Here is a 20156-nt window from a genome sequence, read left to right on the forward strand (position 1 = left end):
CGATGTTGCGTCGTACGTTGGAGACAGTAGGAGTGGCAGAACAGAAGGAACGTACAAGGCAGGGCGAACCGCATGGAAAATTCAAGTTTCAAGCGTTCCTCATTTTTTATCTCTTTTCTTTTCATAGTCTTGACGTATAATTACACGTTTACATATTTGTGTAACAATATGGTTTCGCTGTCAATCAGCAAGTATGCGACGCGTATCACGCGGTGACCATCCTCGTGACACGCGATCAAGTATATGTCTGAAAACGAGTTCGTACAATCTATATTCGCGAGATTCGATTACCTATCGAAACAAACGTTACGCCGTCTAATGGGATATCGCATTTGGCACGTGTCGCTCTTTAATGCGACATGTCGAAGCTCGTGTAGAAAACGGTTTGGCAAAGAGAGAGGGTAGTTTAGAAAGTTGGGAAAATATCGCGATCGGAAAATACATCCGTGCATGTTTTTCTTCTTCTCCGATATTTTCTTTTCTGATTGTTTCGTACCGTGGGTTGTGTCGCGTGTTCGATTCGGATCACTGGCATCACGCGCGTCATACGCACTCTGAACAATATCGACTTTTCGTTCGTACTTCGTAGATTGGAAACGGGGTGTGTATCGTAACAGGTGAGATGGTCTTTACTTTAAAAGCGAATTATGCATTTTTCCACTGTGTTTCGAAATGCTAGCTGCGACTGAAGTTTTTGACACATTTCTTATCTGCAGCGATACACTTGGTACAATATTTTTGTACCTTTTTCGACGAACGTTATTTTTTGCGGCACTGTTAAATAAATTCTTAAGTAATGAAATGATCAATCCTGCGCGGAACGATGCAACGTTACATCGTTACGAAGCACATCGAATAATTCTAAGGAAACAAAAACAAAAAAGGAAACACAAAGAAAAAGCGCTAGAGTAGATAATTAATTAGGAACAATAGGAACGGATTTCATTTTTGAGCAAATCCTTAAACACCTAGTGGCGGGCCGAACATCCGGAACCACGCTGCCGGATGTCGGTTTAGTGATTAATTAACTCTATAAATAGCATTGCACCAGAACGGATGCACGATCTATCTAGATTACGTGTACTCGTTTATGCAAGTACATACGCCTTCGCGTGTAATAGTATGTTGCTTATTCATTATAGAAACGCGTTTTATAAGATATTCGCGGAAGTGGAAGGCGTGATCGATCGATTTAACGAGAATATTCACTTCGCCTTCGCGCGCCAATCTTCCTAGAGATACAAACGTTCCATGCGCATTCCTCTCGAAACGATGCAAGATGTACAATAGATAAAGCAGCGTAATTATTCCCGTCTGCAGCATCGCAATAAGGAAATAGGTGTATACGATCGTATTTACGATATCGCGCTATAAATAAGATTTTTGACAGTATAGAATCGTAGCGAAGCTGGATCAAATAGAACGTACATCGGAGTAAAGCAATAATCTGTTCTTTCGGAGGCGCGTGTTGATATACAAACGTCTTCCTTACATTCTAAAATCCTTGCAATCCCTGTAAATTAACAGGAGATCGGCGAATTATCAATTATAAAGCATCCCAATGAATAACGTGGGAACCTTCGAGTAAAATCTCTTTATGAAAACGCAAGGCACGTAACAACGAACACATATCTTCCGTCATCGAACGATCTAGAAAAATATCTCACGACTCCCAACCATCCGTTGTAAGATACGAGAAGGCACGACGGTGATTAAAAACATCGTAAAGGCTGACAGCGAGTTCGCGACATGTTCACGCGCTACTCGGAATACGAAAAGAGCACTCCGACGTTTCATGGGAATGCAAAGCTCGACCTTAGATTTAGACAGAATCTTTATACTCTGGACGGTATTCCTCTCGGCATGGAATCGTCTGCTGCACTCGCCTGAACGTCTCGATAGACGGTTTTAGTTCCAAAGATCGACCGAGTTCGAAGCTGGAACACGAACGCGCCCCTTTGCCACGTTTTCTCGTAGCTGCGACGATCACGCTGGTCCTGCTGCCACCACACGGATTAATTATCGATTCGAGCAGTCGTGTTATAAATTATTTACGCGTTAATATGTACAAACACACACGGTGGCCGACAACGAGAATACGTGATAGACTTCAGTCTACGGCTTTCTGTCTTGCGCTCGACGTCGACCAGGACTAGGATGGATCGTCGCTGCATTTGTCGCCGTTCTTTTTAGTCTCCCACACGTTGATTCTCTTCAAGGGATAACAGATCACAGCCGACAGAAAGATCAGGCTACCAGACAGGTAAAACGAGGCGTCGTAGCTTCCGGTTGCATCCATAAAGATACCTAAACAAATGGACCAATACGTCTTTTTATTGTATTATACTAATTAACACGTTAAAACATACGAAATTGCTTACACTTGTAAAAATAGATTAGACGACTTTCAAGTGTTTACTTATCCATCGTCGTCTTATCTTATCTGTATTCTCAATTTATGAAAGTATCTCATGAAATTTATTCCGCGATCTCTATCTCGTCTCGAAATCGATGCTAATTAATTACATGATCGAAACAGCATTAGTTATCGCTGACTTTTGATTCAACATTCAAATGTATCACGATCGATCACTCTATCGTAAAGTGTAATAATATGGAACGTTCGTGATTTATATCGCTGTTGCACAACAACGTTCCGATATATTGTCGCGTAACATACCCTCTGGGCATGAGAATCGATATTTTCTAATCACCTGCAAGAGGCGCGCCTACGGCAGCTGCCACGCCTTGAAACAAAAGAAGCAGTCCGAAAGCGTTGGTCAGTTTCTCTAGTCCCAGGAGATCTACCACCAGGATCGATCGCAGCGAGGCGAAGACAGCTGCAATGACAGAAATATTAACTCAATATCTACAGATTTGAAACACCAGAAACGATATATTGAAGCTTAGTAACCACGATATACTTACATATGCTAATGCCAAAACCGGCAGCGTAAAAGAACTGGTAGCCCTTGCTGAGGGATAATCCGGAGAATATGGTGAAAAGGCCAGCGGCACTGATGAATATATTGTTGACGACCAACGCGTTAACTCCTGGCAAGCTGCTAGCCAATCCACACACGACACGGCCAATGGTGTTGCCGATACCGATCACAGAGACAAGAAACCTACCGGTCGAGGCCTCGATGCCTGCCAATTGGGCTCGATCTGCAGAACAGAATCGACCACGCTGATTTCTTTCATCTTTTTGGCGCACAGTCGATTTTTAAAATGGGACACTTGGTCGGATAAAATCGAACCGATATCCTTCGAATTTTCTTCTCTTTTCTTTGGCGAATTCAACATTTTCGAAATGCCGCGAAGATAACGGGGAAAAATGGGATACGGCAGCTTTCGAAGCTTTTAAAGACGAGAAAGAAACCAATTGATGAAACGTGATACGATACCTGCGACGTACATAAAAGGTGTATAGAAGCCCATCATTGTAAGTCCACCGGATATAGCCAGGATCAAGAAAGATGGACTCTTGAGAAGACTCAAATCGAGCATTGTCGTCAAGATTCGACGTACGCTCTCTGGACAAATGTAACAGCTTCCACTCTCCTCTTCGGCGACGTCCGTCGCAGTAGGCAAACGCGTGACGGACATGTGATAGCCAACGGACGATTGCTGCGCAAATGGTGGTTAAAAAATGTATGAATCGTTCGAGAGTAGTCGTATCTACACGAAAAAATCGATCATTTACTGTTACAATTTCGGGACATCGTAAACTCGCGTAATTCGTAAAAAAAATTTACTTTTTTCAAGCCAACTTGGAGCATTCAACGGTATTTCGTATCGTTCTTTACCTGCGATTTGTAATGCGGCAGTCTGTTCAGGGAACCGCCGTAAAAGATATCGTCCCTGTAGAACGGTCTCTGCGGATCCTTGCTGAATGGGTTTCGCCTGTTGCCCATCTTCAGCGATTTCTGGCTGCAGTCCGAGTCCGCGCGCAGTCGTCTGCCGCTGATTGTATGCCTGCGAATCTGCCAACAATTTCCTCTACTCACTTAACCAGGACGTACTGTTATCGCGGCTAAATGAATCCTGCTGGCACAAGGACTGCCATAAAAATGCCATAAAAGTTCAGTAGTGTCCGCAAACTACATGTATCGCCACGAATATCCTAGCATAACCAATTGTTGATCTTTCTACAATTTGCGTCTTTTTCTACGAATCGTAAAACATCGTTCATATTTTGGAATTCTCGCGGAGCGTTTACAGGGCGGTAGCTTGGCTCTGCGTAACGATAAATAATTATTTATTTGCCTCTATTTACTCGGCCCGAGACAACCGATAACAACGTAGAACGTTAGAAACGTTCGCGCATTTTGACCTCTTTAAAAGTTAGAATAACGCGAGATGAGTGTTTTACGCTCACCGTGGGCACTTTGCCATTCAGTCTCTCCACATCTCCACCGAGGAGATTGTTCTCCTCTTCGACCATCTTCTCGTCCATGTTCACTTCCAACTCTGGATAGATCGGCACGGACAGCCGCTTCTCCGAGCTACTCAACTTCCTTTCCAGAGTTCGCAGCTCCGCGTGAATCTTATGAAGAGAATGCAACGACTTGGAGGCGCTGCAATAAGAAGTTTGTCAAATCAGCACCCACTGTCTGAAACCCAGTCCCTTTCCTCTTTCTTCTTCGTAGCTTAACGTTTCTTCTATCTTTACGAGTTTGTCGACTTAAGACTTGCTCGTCGTGTTGGTTCGACCGCGTTTAACTGCTACTTTTGTTGCAAGTGTAGCGTGCAACTCGCAGCACGTTTTACGCCTTAAATAAGAAACTGTAATCTCTACGAACGAAACTTGTACGAAGTTGGCAATTTCTATTTCTCGGAGTATTCCCTTCGAATTTATCGCAATTCTTACTTCGAGTGAAAATTTCAAAGTACATAAATAAAGGATTTTTTCTAGCTTTAAGATCGTAGTACTTTTGAAAAGTTGAAAATAGATGGAGATTTAATTATTACTTTACTATGTTGGGGTTGCTTCCAAGCAGCTCAGCAGCCGTTGGGTAATCGGTATTGTTATTGGTTCCAAAGAAACCGCTTCTCTCTGGTTGCATACAATGCAACGACGCCGTGGACACTCCCCTTGCCATCAAACTGCTTTTTACTTCTAAACCCGCGTTCTCCGGGCTGGATTTCACCTTAATCCGCGTTGACTTCAATGGACGGAACATGGCACCGAAAATGGCACAATTTAACAGCATTCCTGTGACATTTCGCACAATGTTGTAGAAATGTTCTAACGTAAAATACTTGTTTATTATATATATATATAATTTTTTTTTTAACCAGTTGACTACGTCGTTGACTACGTATACAGGTCATTGCTTGATTTTAACTACGCACCCCGTAAGGGATTTTTGTTAACGCAGTTAACAGGTTAATATCGCTAAATAGAAACTTTCGATCAGTCCTGGATTGAAACTGGTGTTTCAACTTCTGATAGAAGAAACAAAGAAACGTTAAAACAAGTGGAAAACTTCATCGACAACATTGAGCAAGCGTAAGTGTTTGAACAACGCTCTGTGGAAATACAATCCTAAAGTTTCCACTGTTTGCTCGAAAAGAGAGTGTCGAATGACAAAACAATGGAACATGTCAAACATGCCACAAGACGATAACATCGATACTATCTTATTGACAAATCACCGAATCGATGATATCGTTGCTAAAGAATCTTAGAAAAATTCTCTGCCATTCAATCAAAGACTGGTGTTGCGATATCAGAGGTGGATCAACCGGATGTTTTATCGATTACCTGCTTGGAAGAGCAAGGCGCCCCTCCAACCGAATTGCTTCACCAGTATGTCTGAGATAGGCGCGAGCATGAAAGCGCCGATTCCGGATCCGCAAACCGCGATCCCGGTAGCCAGCGCTCGCCATCTTTCAAAATAAAATCCGGTAGTTATGACAGCCGGCACGTAAATCAGGCCTGCCCCGATACCTCCTAACAATGCAAGACACAAATACCACGTGAAACGGGAGAAATAGAAACGATGAATCACGGAATGGAATTTTTTATTTAAATCGTCGCTGCTCTACTTGGGACTCGTGTTTCGACAATCGTGCGACAGGAATTTTGTTTCTCTTTCTTTTTATTTCAAAAGGTTCCGGTTCTTTGGACATGAAAGTTAACGTTAGTCGAGTGCATCGTTTTATCGTACAAAGGAATTTTAACGAATTCTCCAGTTGCAATAATTTCAGTATCAAAGTTAACGTTAGTTTTAGGTGCACCCGTTCCTCCCTTTTCCCTGTCTTTTTATTCAAGAAATTTCGATCGCGAGAACACGACGAATGGAAAGTGACGTCGTTCACGTGCCTCAAAAGGGGAACGTTCTTTGCATGCAAAATGGAACACCAGGATAAAAGGGAAACTTTTCTGTCCAGGCGGTAGAAACTTGGTCCGGAACAAGTGTATACAGGGTGGTATGTCCGAAAGAACGTACCCGGATGTTTGTGCAGCTTCCAAGGTGTTACGTAGGTGTTACCAAAGACAAAAGTGCGTCGAAGAATATGCAAATGCCTCGAAATCGTGCAAATTTGTCCAACATTGAAATTTGAACAACATTCGCAGCTTCCAAGAGCCAAAATGTAATATTTAAGTACACTGTTGCACGCTCTACCCTGTACATAGGATAAGAACTTACCGAGCACGCCGTAAGAGATATAGAGGAACTCGATGGAAGTGCTGAAGTACGACAGGACAAAGGCGCTGCAACTTATCACGCTTCCAAGGATCGCTACCAGACGAAAACCATACCTGTTGGCCAATGCTGACACGAATGGGCCTGCGAATAAAACACAAGCGATCCATATTGAAAATTAATTTATCGTCAAAATCAAGGATGTTGCGCGTTAAAAAGGGAAATGTATTATAACGCGCTGTAATCGGAATTTTGCTATCAAGTTATACGACGTTATAGAAAAAGCTAATTATACTTGGAGCTATTACGTTGACAGCTAATTAAGAAGATACTTTAAAAATAAATGAGATAAGTCACGGAATAAAGCAGAAAGAATTAAGAAGAAAAATTAATTCGACGTTCGATACAAAATGTATTTTTCAATTATCGCGCGGCCTATCGGATGATTTATATTTATACGCTCTTTTTTTGTCACTGACCAGCCATAAGATAAAATCCAGACTGCAACGAACCAACTAGCGCCACTCTCGCCTTCGACACTGCGAAAGCTTCGGAAATATCGTTGAGAAAGACACCGAAGCTAAAAATGATGCCGTCCACGAAGAGATTGCACATGAAGGAGGCTGCGACGATCATCCAACCCCATCCACCATCCGGTGGCACCACCATCTCCACCTCGATGCTCTGTCAACACCAACGACAAAAAGTTTTCACGTGCATGAAAATGTACTTCTACCAGAAGTTTCGTGATTACCATACTAATAGGCAACCAAAGACTAGTTAAAACACGATGCAGGATCAGTATCTCGTTTCTTACGGCTCAATTTTCGTTAGGTCGTCGTTTCAAGTTTCCAAGGTACTTTCACGGGCCAACAAAGAACATCTGGCAGTTTGTAGAAACAAGAAGGTTCGAAAGCTGAAGGCAGGAAAGATCGTGTGGCTCGGTGGACGGCCAGCGACGAACGTTTCAACACCGTCATTCGTGGAAATTCACAAGGTGCTCGAGATCAAGGCTAAAGAACGTCTGAAACCGTCCAAGCCGGCGACTTTCGCGTTTTGCTAGACCGCGCGTGACCCAAAACTCTGACGTGTTATCGAATCGACGACCGCGACCGCGACCGCGCCATGTGACGCTGATACCGATTCACTTTAACGGAGAACTCGATTTATGAATTACTACGGCCAGTATTTTTAGTCTCGTGCAACGATATCGCTGACGATTGTTGCTAATCTCTTTACAGAGCATCGGAGCAGCCCCGCGTTTCGCAAGTTTCTCCACTGTTCCAGCATCGTTGGAACTTTTCTCTCGCGCACGCTGTACCGAAGCTGACCGCTCTTCTCGGTAAAACGAATACGTAAATCGTACAATAACGTTCGCAGACTTTAAATATCTTATTACGCGTAGCTTGTCTTTCAGACCTCGTACCTCGCAAGCTTCCTCCCTCTTAAATTTCTTACGGTAGAGAATTTATGAAAATAACCGAGCATCGCGCTAGTCACTGAAAATACATCGTTTGAAAGAAACGTCAACGATTGGCCACATATGGTCCACGTCAGGACTATGATCATCGAGACGTCGTATTCCCCATCCCAATCGTTTCATTTGCACGGTCCGTACGACTACCGAAGCGCGATACAGATACATTCAGATCAGCCCTGCAGTGTCTCACCTCGTTATTGTTGTCTCGAACGTCTTCCAGCTGTAGTTCCTCGTTCCTGCAATTGCCTCCATTCTGCTGCGGTACTTTGCTGGCTTGTTCATCCACTTTATTCTCCAATGACGCCATCATCGTCCACGGTTGACTGGAACAGAGGATGGGCCGTTGCAAAGAACGTGATAGATCGTGAAAATAAAAAGAAAGAGATGAATCGAAACGAAGGCGAACGCGACGAAGATAAGGTCGAAAAGCAAACGACTACGTTCATACGTTTTGTAATTTGTATATCATTATCTATCAGCGAGTAACTTAATTAAGTATTTGTTTGCATCGTGCTCGATCCGCGCTGCGACTCGCCGTACTCGTCGCGCATGCTGCTGCACAACGTAAATACGCGTGCATTATCATACCTATAAATTATCCACGTGTACGCGGTGCCGCGAGACGGGAGAGGAATCGACGACGACCTTCTTCCCGCGACCTTTCTCTCCTTTACGACGAATCAACCCTCTCCAACGAAGGGTCGTAGTATCGAAGATGTCAATGGGATATAACAAGCACAGAGTCATAAAGCACACATTCTAACAGACGAACGTTGAGATCGACGAGATGGATCGCGAAAGAAATGAAAAAGGCGTCTAGACACGGTTTGGCTTCACTCGCGGACAACTGGAATCTTCAACTGGAAGTGTGCTACTGTGCAGCAGTCTGTGTGAATCATAGATATTATAGCCAGTTTTATGTGGCATACAATATGTCGTAAACGTGGCGATGGGAGCCAACAGTGGCCGGTATCAAGAAGAAAGTGACGTCTCGATAAACATCCGACGAGTGGGCAGAATTACGGACGGATATCGTCGAAGAGAACAACGTTCTAATCGAGCCTTGTACGGTTCCAGACTTCTGTCTTTCATTGTTTCATCAGCAGCCATGTTTCGTAACGTTGGTCGAGTTTGATACGATTACAACTAGTATGAGGTAGGTCAAGGGCGATGCGATAATGTCAACTTACCAACACGGAACGAGGACAAGCAATTATCGAAAAAAGAATCGTCATCTACGTTCGTTCAACGATCCGCGGGGCACTACACGAAATCGAGAGGAAAAGTTCGGTTGAAACGTGACGCCAAGCAAAAACAACACGAATCGCACTAATTCTGATTCACTGGGACGAAGACACGCGTACTTCGACCATTGACCGTGATGTTCAACGTACAACGAAGAACTCGATTAAGGACGAAGTTTCTGTTGAGAAAATTTCTCACAGCTGATACGGCCACATACACGAAGTACAGTCCCACGGGCAAAAGAGCAATCAGCTCGTTAAATTGCCACACGAACAATCGACCATGCCGATCCCAAACGGGTTGATAGTTCAAGTCACGTGCCGATTGTTCAGTATGTTCGTCCGGCCTTGACCTTTCTCAATATTCTTGACCGACCTTCAGCCGAGAATGAACTTCAACGTTGGAAGCATGTGCTCCGTCAAAGTAACCTCGAGCTTTTTAATCGTTGCCGATGAAAATCTATATATCACGATATTCTTGAAATGAATTTTAACACGATATTGGAAGAACGGATCGACATAAGTGTTTCATAAAAAATAGAAGCTTTACGAAGATAAAAGTAATAAATGAAATGTCATTACATACCGTGGATTCAACCATGAAGAAAAAACAACTTTTCACACAAAGCTGAAGTATTTGAAAGGAAACGAATAACTTGGAACGCTTCTACACGGGCTGTGAAGGTGATCGAAAAACGGTCCACCTAGAGACTATCTGTTGTTCACGAAACACCGAAGGATAGTCTGTAGTCGATGGTTCGATGTAGGACCATGGATAATTGATCGGCCGAGAACAGACCGCTGCTCTAATAAACGGGCGTGTTTGTATGTCGTATTCTGTGAATGATAAGATACAGTCTATGTTAGCCAATTTCGCGTCGTTTGCATATCAAACAAAACGCATCTCTGAAAACACGGTAAATCGTTTTAATCTCTGTTTACTATGTACTCTCTTACAACGCTCACAAATCTTTCAGGGCATCGTGATATCGTTGATGGAAGAACGAAAGAAATAAATTTCGAGATTTCGGACGAATAATATTTCTCTTGGAATTACTTCGTTCGCTACTGCTTTCTAAATTACAACGCGGTTATCTTCGCGTGATTGTCGGCTTCCTAAACGCACGAAAGTCGAGTTATCGTGGAAAAAGTTACGTATTCCAGAATCATCGAGACAATAATCGTTAAGAATTAATATCGCAGCCCACCTTCGAGGCGAAATTACCGCAGGAAATCGCTAGATAAGCTTACCAAAATTTTGATAAACGCAAGATTGCCCCTCGTATTAGCGACTTGATTAAAAGATTTAAGCGACGATTATTCGATACTTCGGATTATCTCTCGATTCGATCGATCTTGTTTGCCAGCTTGTCGATAGGATTGCAATCATCGTTAGTTTGGATAACAATATGATGGTAATAAACGTACACATACGTATAGAGCAAAGACTCGATCGAATCCAAAACCTTTTCCCGTGACTTTCTTCGTCAAATATTTCGTTCACGACCATTCTACCAGCGTTCCATATTTCTTGTACGAGCATCGAAATTACTTCAATGAGAAAATCCCCGAAAACGGTTTGGGTCAACGTCCCCTGCGTGTCCCTGTCGCCCGTTATTCCTTCTGGTCGTTGTTGGACACAAGGTCGTAGCAGATATAAATACGAATAACCATGGATAATCTGCTACGATGTAGCCCAGAAGACAGAAGAGAAGAAAACGAAGAAGAGGACGAAGCAAAGATTTCGACACTGGCTGGTTAACGCTAAATGAAACGGTCCAGGGTGCTGTTGGTCCATGTGTGACGACGACGTTCTCTGACGAAGCCGTATCGTTGCACGGTTTGACGAGTATTGTGCAAATAGGATTGTGTAAACTCAGCCTGCTGATAAGGGGAGCGCTTATTTTTAGTAAGTCGCGGCTAACTCTCGCTCCACAGCTTCCTACGAACCTTTAAATCACCCGAGCGCGCCAGATATCGCAACGTCGTCCAACGATCGTCGAAATTTTGTTAGAAAGGCAACGAATTCGTAGCCAAATCGAACGCTTATCGACTCTCGGTCCTACAACAACTGGGGTGTGCTCAGGGTTTCGAACAGTTAGGCTGCTATTGAAACGGTGATAATTGATGCTCTAATTAATTGATAACTACGATCTAGAATGGCACTCGTTGTAGGGTTAATTACCTACTACGAAGAAATTAAGAATAGGCATTTTCTGTCGATGATAGCCACGTTCTCAGAACGTATTACGAAAATTCAAATAGCCAGCGCCGGAGAGCAACTTTTTGCGCTATGGTACCTGGAATCTGCAACGTCTGAGCTATAGGGTCTGATCGAGACACGTAATCGACATACTCCAACGATTACAGTCTAATCGATAGCTGTGGACCAGAGCAACGTTCGAAGTTACGTTAAGTATCTACTGCGGCGAGCAAACTGAGAACATGAACATTCTCGTTTGGAGACCGTGTTATAGAAATTAAAGCGAACAAAGTGCAGATCAGTTTTCGTATTTACGCAGCGTGCAGAGCTGTTGCTTGCTAGTCGCAGGTGCTTCTGTCGTCCTTAAGGCCGAGTAGCACAAAATTTGAATTTAACGAGCACCTGTAAGCTGCGACAAGACTATTCAACTTTCTAAACAGCTAATATTACAGTCTACACAGTATCTGAGGGTAAATTTACCTTGTTACTTGGTTACGTTACAGCACTTTCAGCGGACATCCTAAACACAGTTGAGGTATCGCGATAAGATTCTTAGGATAATCAGAGGATCGTTTGAAAGATTCAACTTCCGAATCTTGAGACTCGGCTACGCACCGATATCGATTTACTTTTAATAATAACAAAATTGTAAATCCAAACACATACGAAAAGTGTCGACATCTGGGAAAACGATCGTTGCCGTCTTCGTTTCAACACTCTGCTACGTATAAACTACGCGGCTAGAAATATTTATCCCTGGGGAAGTTAACTAAGGATGAGAGTCTATAAATGCGAGGGACCGCAATTTCGAAAGCTCCGAGGGACCGCAATTTCGAAAGCTCCGAGGGACCGAAAAAGAAACATCCAGTTTCTTCTTTTGTAGTGAAAAAGGCATTCAGTAGTGTCTCCGACATTGAGAAAATAGCCGGATACACGGAAGCAAGCAACGGTATATCGAACCGACACCGGCGAAGATATTTTCTCGAAATAATCCCCCGGTTGCATGGCGCATACTCTGAGAATAGAGGCAGGCTCGCCTAATAATAGCGATATAAAAAGAAGGCCCATTGGAGTAGTTGTGTCGGGAGAGCGAGACGCGGAAAAGGAAATCGAAAGGATACCGATCGGCGAGCAATCGCTGCTTCAAAAACAAGAAGAAGCAATTATCGATGGAAAGCGGATAGATAGCCATTATCGTGTTGCATTGGACACAATGCACCGGTCCGTTTATTCGAGAATTCGTTCCTGGCTCGATATCAAACGCATCGGATTCTGTCTTTTTCTTTTCTCCGCGTTGTTCATTCTTCGCCGTCGTAGACGACGTACCCGTCTACGAAACGAAGCGAATACTTACGACAAGCTGGTGAATCGTCTTTCATCGCTTTGTTCCATAAACAAATTGCCTTATCGTGCGCGGTAATTGTCAGTTTTCTAAATTTTTATTTCGATCTGTTTAAAACGGAGAGCTGGACAAAGAGGGGGATCCGTTGAAAAACGTAATTTAAAAATCGTAAACGACGTTACTAGCCACGATTGTTTCAGACAGTCTGACCGATTGTAAAAGTTCCGTTAGGGTAGCTATAGTTCTTGGAATGTGTCTATGGAATGTTTCTGGCGTGAAACTTTTCCAATCAGCGTTTGAAAAGTTTTGTTGCTTTCACTGGCCTCTTGCTCGTGTTGCTCGAGATATAGATAAAATATATAGTCGAGGAATTCGATCGTTTTATTATTCAAAATTGTCCGAAATAAATCGAACGATTACCCTTCTGCCAACTTGGAAAACAGTTTTTCAAGAGTAGCTAGTTCGCGTTAGAAATTCTTTTATTTGGAATTTTAGAATTCTACGAAGAATCTAATCTCTGCAATTTCGACGCGAAATCATCGACCACGATACGAATAAACGTCGTTCTCGTCAGGAAATGCAAATATTCCACGAGAAACCGAAGAAATAATCTATTTATTCGTTGCAAACGAATAAGATCTAACGAAGTAGATTTGACGATAGCTGCGACTGTATTCAACGCGTCTTCCTGGAAACGCCGCGGAAACACACTATTCGTTTTGATGGCGGGAAAGAAGCCCTCGTTAGGGGCTCGTTCAATTCCATTTAAGCGGCATATTGTGCCTAATTGGAAAATTGTCAGGTTTTCAATTGAATTTTCATGCAACGTTCGCTTTAATTATCGCCGACCGGTAACAGGATGCTCTTTCTAACGAAGACGCGGTCGATCGAGCAACGACTCGTACAATCCGAGTTGCGAATGCTGCTATCGTTCTCGTACAGAATTCGTTTCGAATAATACCGCGGTATTACATCATTCCGTTGCCTCGTACTTTTCAATATACTTTTCCGTTATTATTGTCTCGAGAAAACTTTTATTCGACTCTCTGATGTTGAGGAATCGTCGATAGCCGAGCAAAGAGGAAACTCTTTTGCTGCCTTATCTCATGCAACTTCGACACTTGGAATAATAGTCGAATGGAAAATTATATGCGCGGTGCGAGTCGATATCGTGTATAAATATTGAAACAAACTGCAGTATGTACTTCGGGGTATACACCGGAATGGAGGACGCCCGCGCATCGCTTTCTGGCCCGATAAATCAAACGACGATCGTACCAATATTTGCATGTTTCCGTATAATCGTCGGTGATATTCAAGTTAATGCATTATCGTAACGAAAAAATCTTAAGACGTTTTATTGTCAAGACGTTTTTATCTGCGGCTAGGAATTTCATAAATACTCGACACTACTAAATTATCTGTGTTTCTGGAGTATCGACATGGAAAATAAAACGAGCTGTGTGTTCACGGACATCGTATCTTTAACAAACTTTCGACTTTACATCTTCGATATCCCACGATATCTGAAATTCAACCGATCGGTAAATTATCTATTTTTCTAGAGTATCGAAGAATGGAACGAATCGATCGCAACTTGTTCAAGATTTCTGTGTTTACGAAACTTTTTAATTTCCCGTCTATCGAGATCGATCGCCGATTAGATAAATCGACGAGATGCTCAACGCAACCGATAACTAATCGACAAAACATTTTCTCGCGTTACAGGTATTTTAAATTGCGTGAAAGTGTCGTTTATCTCGAGCACACGACTCGTTCAAAATGTAAAGTTGGTTATCGTACAAGTAAATCTGTTCCTATCTCGTTTAGATAATGTAATTAGCGCGATTACTATCTGTTTTTCTGTGTGTCGTGATTGTTCTAAGGAAATCGATATCAACAAAGGTGCCGTGTAATTTGGTACTCGTTGCAATCGGCGCGATATCGGTGCTTTGATATCCGACTTATCTAAATTCTTCGTTGGTCCAATCGAAAAGCCTACCGCGTAAACAATACGCAGCTACCGGAATAGCTGGCAGAGATTCGTTTCGATGATTCGTCGGTGTTTTTAAAAATCAAAATCGAATTTCTATCTCGAGTAATTTAAAAAAAAAACAGGAGCCAATTATCAGACGATTTCTCGTAGCTCCGTTGATTCAACGAAGGGAAATCTTCGAATTTGTACGAGGCAAAGTAGCGAGTTTCGCTTGAAAGCCAATGTAGATCAAAAGTTCGATGAAAAAATCGCGAAAGAGGAAGTCTATTGAACGGTAGCACGACGAATCCCTTATTTGGTTCCGCTGCGGGCCTCGTTGCCCCTCTCGAGAAATTGATTAGGGCGAAACTCGTAGGCCAGCTCCTATTCACTCGGACCGTCAACATGAATGACTGGACCGCTGAAAAGGCACCGGTAATACAATGAACGATTCTACACGTAGTATGTACCTACGAATCGTGTGGCCGAGTAAGCGATCTTCTTCTCGAGGCCACGTGCTGAGGCCAAAGTTCAACGGGACTTATCTTTCAGATTCTTCGCACACGTTTATTTACCAACATTATTCGCGATTCAACGATAAATCGACGATGGACTGTGTTTCAGGAATAGACCTAAAACGGGATAATAAACCCGACATTCCTTTTGCAGGTCACTCGACCCAACCCACGCGTCTTTGTCTCTCCGCGTTTCTCGCTATACCTTTTTCTCTCTCATCTTGAAAAGTTTTCCCAGGTCAGGGAAAAACAGAGACGCAGAATCGTGTTTGCTTACCATTAAGCGTTAACACGTGATTAACAGGCGCTTCTCTCCTATAATTTTACATGTCTTACCGAACGAGCCGAAGCGGAAATTAAATAGAACGACGATCGATGAAATATTCGAGACATTTGAGAAACAGAAAAAATACCGGCCACTAAATAATAATAAAGCGATCGTCGATGATCATAGGCTTGTTTGCGCGACGCCGCAATGATTTCATTCTGCTCGTTGTAATTGCTGGTTATTCGCGAACGAGGACGCGAAAGATAATTATTATACGGGTTTTTCAACGCGATCGTGGAAAGAAAAAGACTGATCGAGGAACAACGATCCGATTGACTTTTTTTTCGTAGGAGAAATAAAAATGGTGTTTTTATACATGGACTGAGGGGCACGTATCTATTTCCGAGTTGGGAAGCGGATCGAAAGATAAGCCGGAAAGGGAATGGAAAAAGAAATTAACGCAGGCGATATTCATACGCGAGACAAGGTCGATTCGTTGAACGGCTCTCATTACGGATTCGGAATTAATATTCCGAACTGGTCGGTCGAGCAGCGCGCATGCGCGTGCTACGTGCACACGATCCTTACCGTATGGAAATTTCGGAAACGACGCTATTTCGTCTGATCAAACGTCATCGGTATCGAAGATAAGTTACGTTTTCATTATCGAACGGGACAGAAAAAAGCAGACGTCTTGGTTCAGTCTCCCGTTGATAGCTACAGTCTCATAGACTCGACCGACGATAAGCGAGAAAATGTATGCACACACGCGTGAAACAAGATACGTGTGTCGGAAAAGAGAGAAGAACGTAGAAAGACGCGTGCCCAACTTATCGTTCCACCTTTCGTGATTAACAATTTCATAATAACAATAAGGAACACGTAAAACAAGCTTACGTGTGTGCACGACCACGTGCAAAGGGACGCTGCGGAGCGCGCATGCGCGAACCTCGAGGCGGGAAGTGCACTTAAGCGTCAATGGAATACGAAACACAACAGAACACGTATACATAGACGCGGTCGCACGCGTGTACTCCTACATGTGCACTACACACGCGTTTACACTATCGTAAACTCAAAGAAACAGAAGACATGAATGAGAAGTTTTTCGTATGCCCGTACACACGCGCACATATGTAAACGGTTACTATATATATCGTGACGAGAGATACGTCTGGTTAAACCTGAAACGGTTAAGACCGGTTGATTACCTTTCCTCGTCAAGCCACTGTCACCAACTGCCGAAATTCCAGGGAGCGGGTGCGAAGGAAAGAGGCCAGAGAGGAACGCGCGCGTATTCGTGACCGCGTCGTGCGCGTGTACTAAGACGGTACGCGCGATGTGCCCGAGAATAAGCTCGATCTGTGTATCCCGTCGGGTATGCACGGCTTCCATCGGTCACCGATAACAACCGAATGCCAGATTGGTCCGTTTCGAGCTCACAGGATTGTCTCGTTGGACACATGCTCCGACTCACACCGCCAGATGATCTGCTGCCGGAACGAAGCGTGATGTAACGAGCGTAGAAAGTTACGATTATATTAAATACGAAGGTTTCTTCGAAGTTTGCCAGTAATCGAATCGCCGTTTCCTTCGATCTTCGTCTTCTTTGCGTTTGCCCGCGAATCGAGCTTCTTCTACGGAGATTCGAGGTTATCTCGATCTAGATGACGGAACCTGACTCGCAAAGAGTAAAGCGAAATTCTCAGGATCGTTGATCGATCGCCGACGGATCGCGGTCGATCGTTAGCTACGATACGCGTGCACGCGTTAAATCTAGTCGAGACTGACGGTCGACGTTCGTTCGATGCGAGACGAATCGAGACGGCTACGATTCGCACTCCGTTCGATTGACAATCGAAATCGAAACACGCCACCCTCTTGGTTACGAGATCGAACGGCTGCACTTAGAAGCGCTAACGAACCGCGGTTAAAACGGTCGATACGCAGCGCCGCGAGTTCCGTTGATCGTCGATAAGGACTCCGGAGGCGACTGTCCGATAACCCGAATCAGCGGAGATTGTGTGACCACCGAACCACTCGGCAACCCGTTTCGACGTTTCCAACCACGAGACGCGGTGATAGTGAACTCTATGACGTAATTAATGGCGAAAAGGTTTATTATGGAAGTGGCTGGGCGCACGCGTCCTTGCCTCCCGTTCGTTTCGCGGTAATACTCGTATATTAACGAAATGCATAGAATATTATGATTGCACATCAGAGAAAATATTGGTTAAGCGTATTTCAAATACGGCCTGCTTTTTATATTCGATTAGTTTATCGTAATACTGATTGCGTTTTGGTGGCCGCTTTTGTTCGTAGCGTCGTTATCAGTTGCAATTTGACAATTCCATAATTCAAACGCCGATAAAAATTCTGAAAAATTTTACACAGCGACGATGCGTTGCCCGGTATCTGTGAACAATTTAGAAGCAGCCATTTGCCAACAAAATCTGCCCGTCCCATAGAAAAACATGATACATTTCTATAATACCGATGCGCTTGTGCAGTTTCAGTATAACCAAAGTGATCCATGACTCGTCAATTGATAAATCGGATGATTAAAACTGGTTCGTGTACAAGTTTCGCTAGTTCCCGCGTGAAAAAGGGCGGCGTGCAGTGTCGACGCACGACTACACGTGCCACGAATACGCAGTATCGTGTCGTGTGGCGCGAACTCGCATGGCGCAGAAATACACACCAGCTCTCTTTTTGCTTGATCGTGCGTTCGACAGGTCTAAGAATACGTATATTTAGTTCTCTGGACTGTGCGCGGAGATAAGTCGTCGTTTTCGATCTTCTTTAGAAGCGTCGCAAACACAATCTTAATTACCGTGTATGTGAACAGCTCGCGAGACAATTTTCTTTTACAGGAATTTATTTACGTTACTCGTTGCATTCTTCTTGCTATCGAGCATTAGAGTTATTCCCACGAATCGACCGCGATTCATCCTCGTTCCCTCCCGCGATGTATGTGTGTATATATATATATATATATATATATATATATATATGTTCACCACCGAGATAAACTTCACAGAAACGAACGGCAATCCACGTGTACCGAGCCCCGTGAATACCGCGTATATCATCGAGCATGTACCGAAATGCACTCACGTATGCGTCATGATTGTCGTCAACGAAGCACGAACTTCGGATGTCACACTCGCGCAAGTCGTATCCTGGTGTCGACTGCTTCGCTCGAAGAAGAAGTGAGAACAGACCGAGGGGACGAGTGCCATAAAAATCGGTAGTGGTGTTGAAGTTCGAGACCGTATGCGAGAAAGATAGAAGATAGAGCGAGAATGAGAGAGAAGGAGAGAGAGAGAGAGAAAGGAAGAGAAAGGGAGAAAGGAGAGAAGGAAAAGAGACGAAGGAGAAGAACGGGAAAGAGGCGAAAGGCACGCGGTGAACTGGTGGAAAAAGTACGAGGAAGTCGCGATAAACGACGACGAGCCACTTGCAATTCTCGCGCTACAGAACGGAGGCGGTGTTTCGCCGAACCTCCGCTCGTTTTCTTGCGTTTCGCCCCTCCTGCTGCACGGTGGCGCTTAAACGAAAGTGTAAGTTTACTTAAGGTAGGTCGCGCCAAGAATATACGCCTATTGCACGACGAACTCTCGTACCGTTCCTTCGGGACGGAGGGAGGGAGGGAGATAGAAAAGAGATCACTCCAAAGTGATGACGTTCTACGATTCACCAGAGCATTTGCGTGCTCCTCTTTTTTTTTATATATGTATGTCTTATAAAAGAACAGAGAAACCATCGGCCGAGTGCGAAAACGTTTCTACAATTTCGTGTTTACCAGATACGAGCCTTCGAACTTTTTGGCTTGGCCTTTCACTACACGGTGATTTGATCCTTGATATTCAAACGTCCCGCCTTCATAGACGTTACAAACATAGACGTTATATAGTGTAATTTTGAGCACTTCTTTGAAAATATATATGTATGTATGTATATTATATTAACTTATTCCAAAGAAGCGCTCAAAATTACACTACGACAGTTTTAATATTAAGGAGAAATGACTGGGAAATGTTGGTTTAATGTTTGCAATAACGTAGACGTATTTATTACTTTTGTTTTCATGTGGACGGTAAATCGCAAAGTTTCAATGGCAACGTTTTGTTGCAAATACGTAATATTTACGATATGCGGCAGATTGGGAAGAAGAGTCGAATCGTTAAGGGTTCGATGCCGACGAACCATTGTTACGATCGCTGACAATAATGCAACCTGGTTGACGTATTACAATATTTTATTGCTAATAATTTACTGCCTATTCGTGATTTACATGCGGCAAGAAAAATAACGTGAAAACGCACGGAGAATAGTCTGCGAACTAAAACAACGTACGATTTAAAAAAGCGAGCGGGGATACGCGGATACTCGTACTTGAGCGCGAGTATCGTTTGTGGGAACTATGGGAAAATATGTACGTATTATTAATAAATAAACAAGTCAACGCAA

The 20156-nt window shown here is 43.4% G+C and overlaps 1 protein-coding gene across 9 annotated transcripts; it reads right to left on the bottom strand.

Moving 5' to 3' along the window:
* Positions 1 to 99: 99 nt before the first annotated feature.
* Positions 100 to 20025, bottom strand: LOC122567850 (monocarboxylate transporter 12-B). Of its 9 annotated transcripts, none has more exons than XM_043726945.1 (13): positions 16895 to 20025; positions 9967 to 10217; positions 8327 to 8459; positions 7136 to 7340; positions 6660 to 6800; positions 5771 to 5959; positions 4975 to 5218; positions 4382 to 4580; positions 3810 to 3986; positions 3408 to 3630; positions 2929 to 3168; positions 2715 to 2840; positions 100 to 2307 (listed from the first exon to the last, which is right to left on the bottom strand). In XM_043726945.1, the coding sequence occupies exons 3-13, from the start codon at positions 8444 to 8446 to the stop codon at positions 2153 to 2155; spliced, it is 2019 nt and encodes a 672-aa protein (XP_043582880.1). In that variant the 5' UTR covers positions 8447 to 8459; positions 9967 to 10217; positions 16895 to 20025; the 3' UTR covers positions 100 to 2152. The 9 variants fall into 9 exon arrangements, with proteins under 9 accessions (XP_043582880.1, XP_043582882.1, XP_043582877.1 ...); XM_043726947.1 differs by lacking the exon at positions 16895 to 20025 and adding an exon at positions 11331 to 11348; XM_043726942.1 differs by lacking the exon at positions 9967 to 10217 and having other exon boundaries at positions 18801 to 20025.
* Positions 20026 to 20156: the final 131 nt, after the last annotated feature.

This window comes from Bombus pyrosoma, linkage group LG5 (genome assembly GCF_014825855.1).
Source record: "Bombus pyrosoma isolate SC7728 linkage group LG5, ASM1482585v1, whole genome shotgun sequence".
Classification (NCBI taxonomy): Eukaryota; Metazoa; Arthropoda; class Insecta; order Hymenoptera; family Apidae; genus Bombus; species Bombus pyrosoma.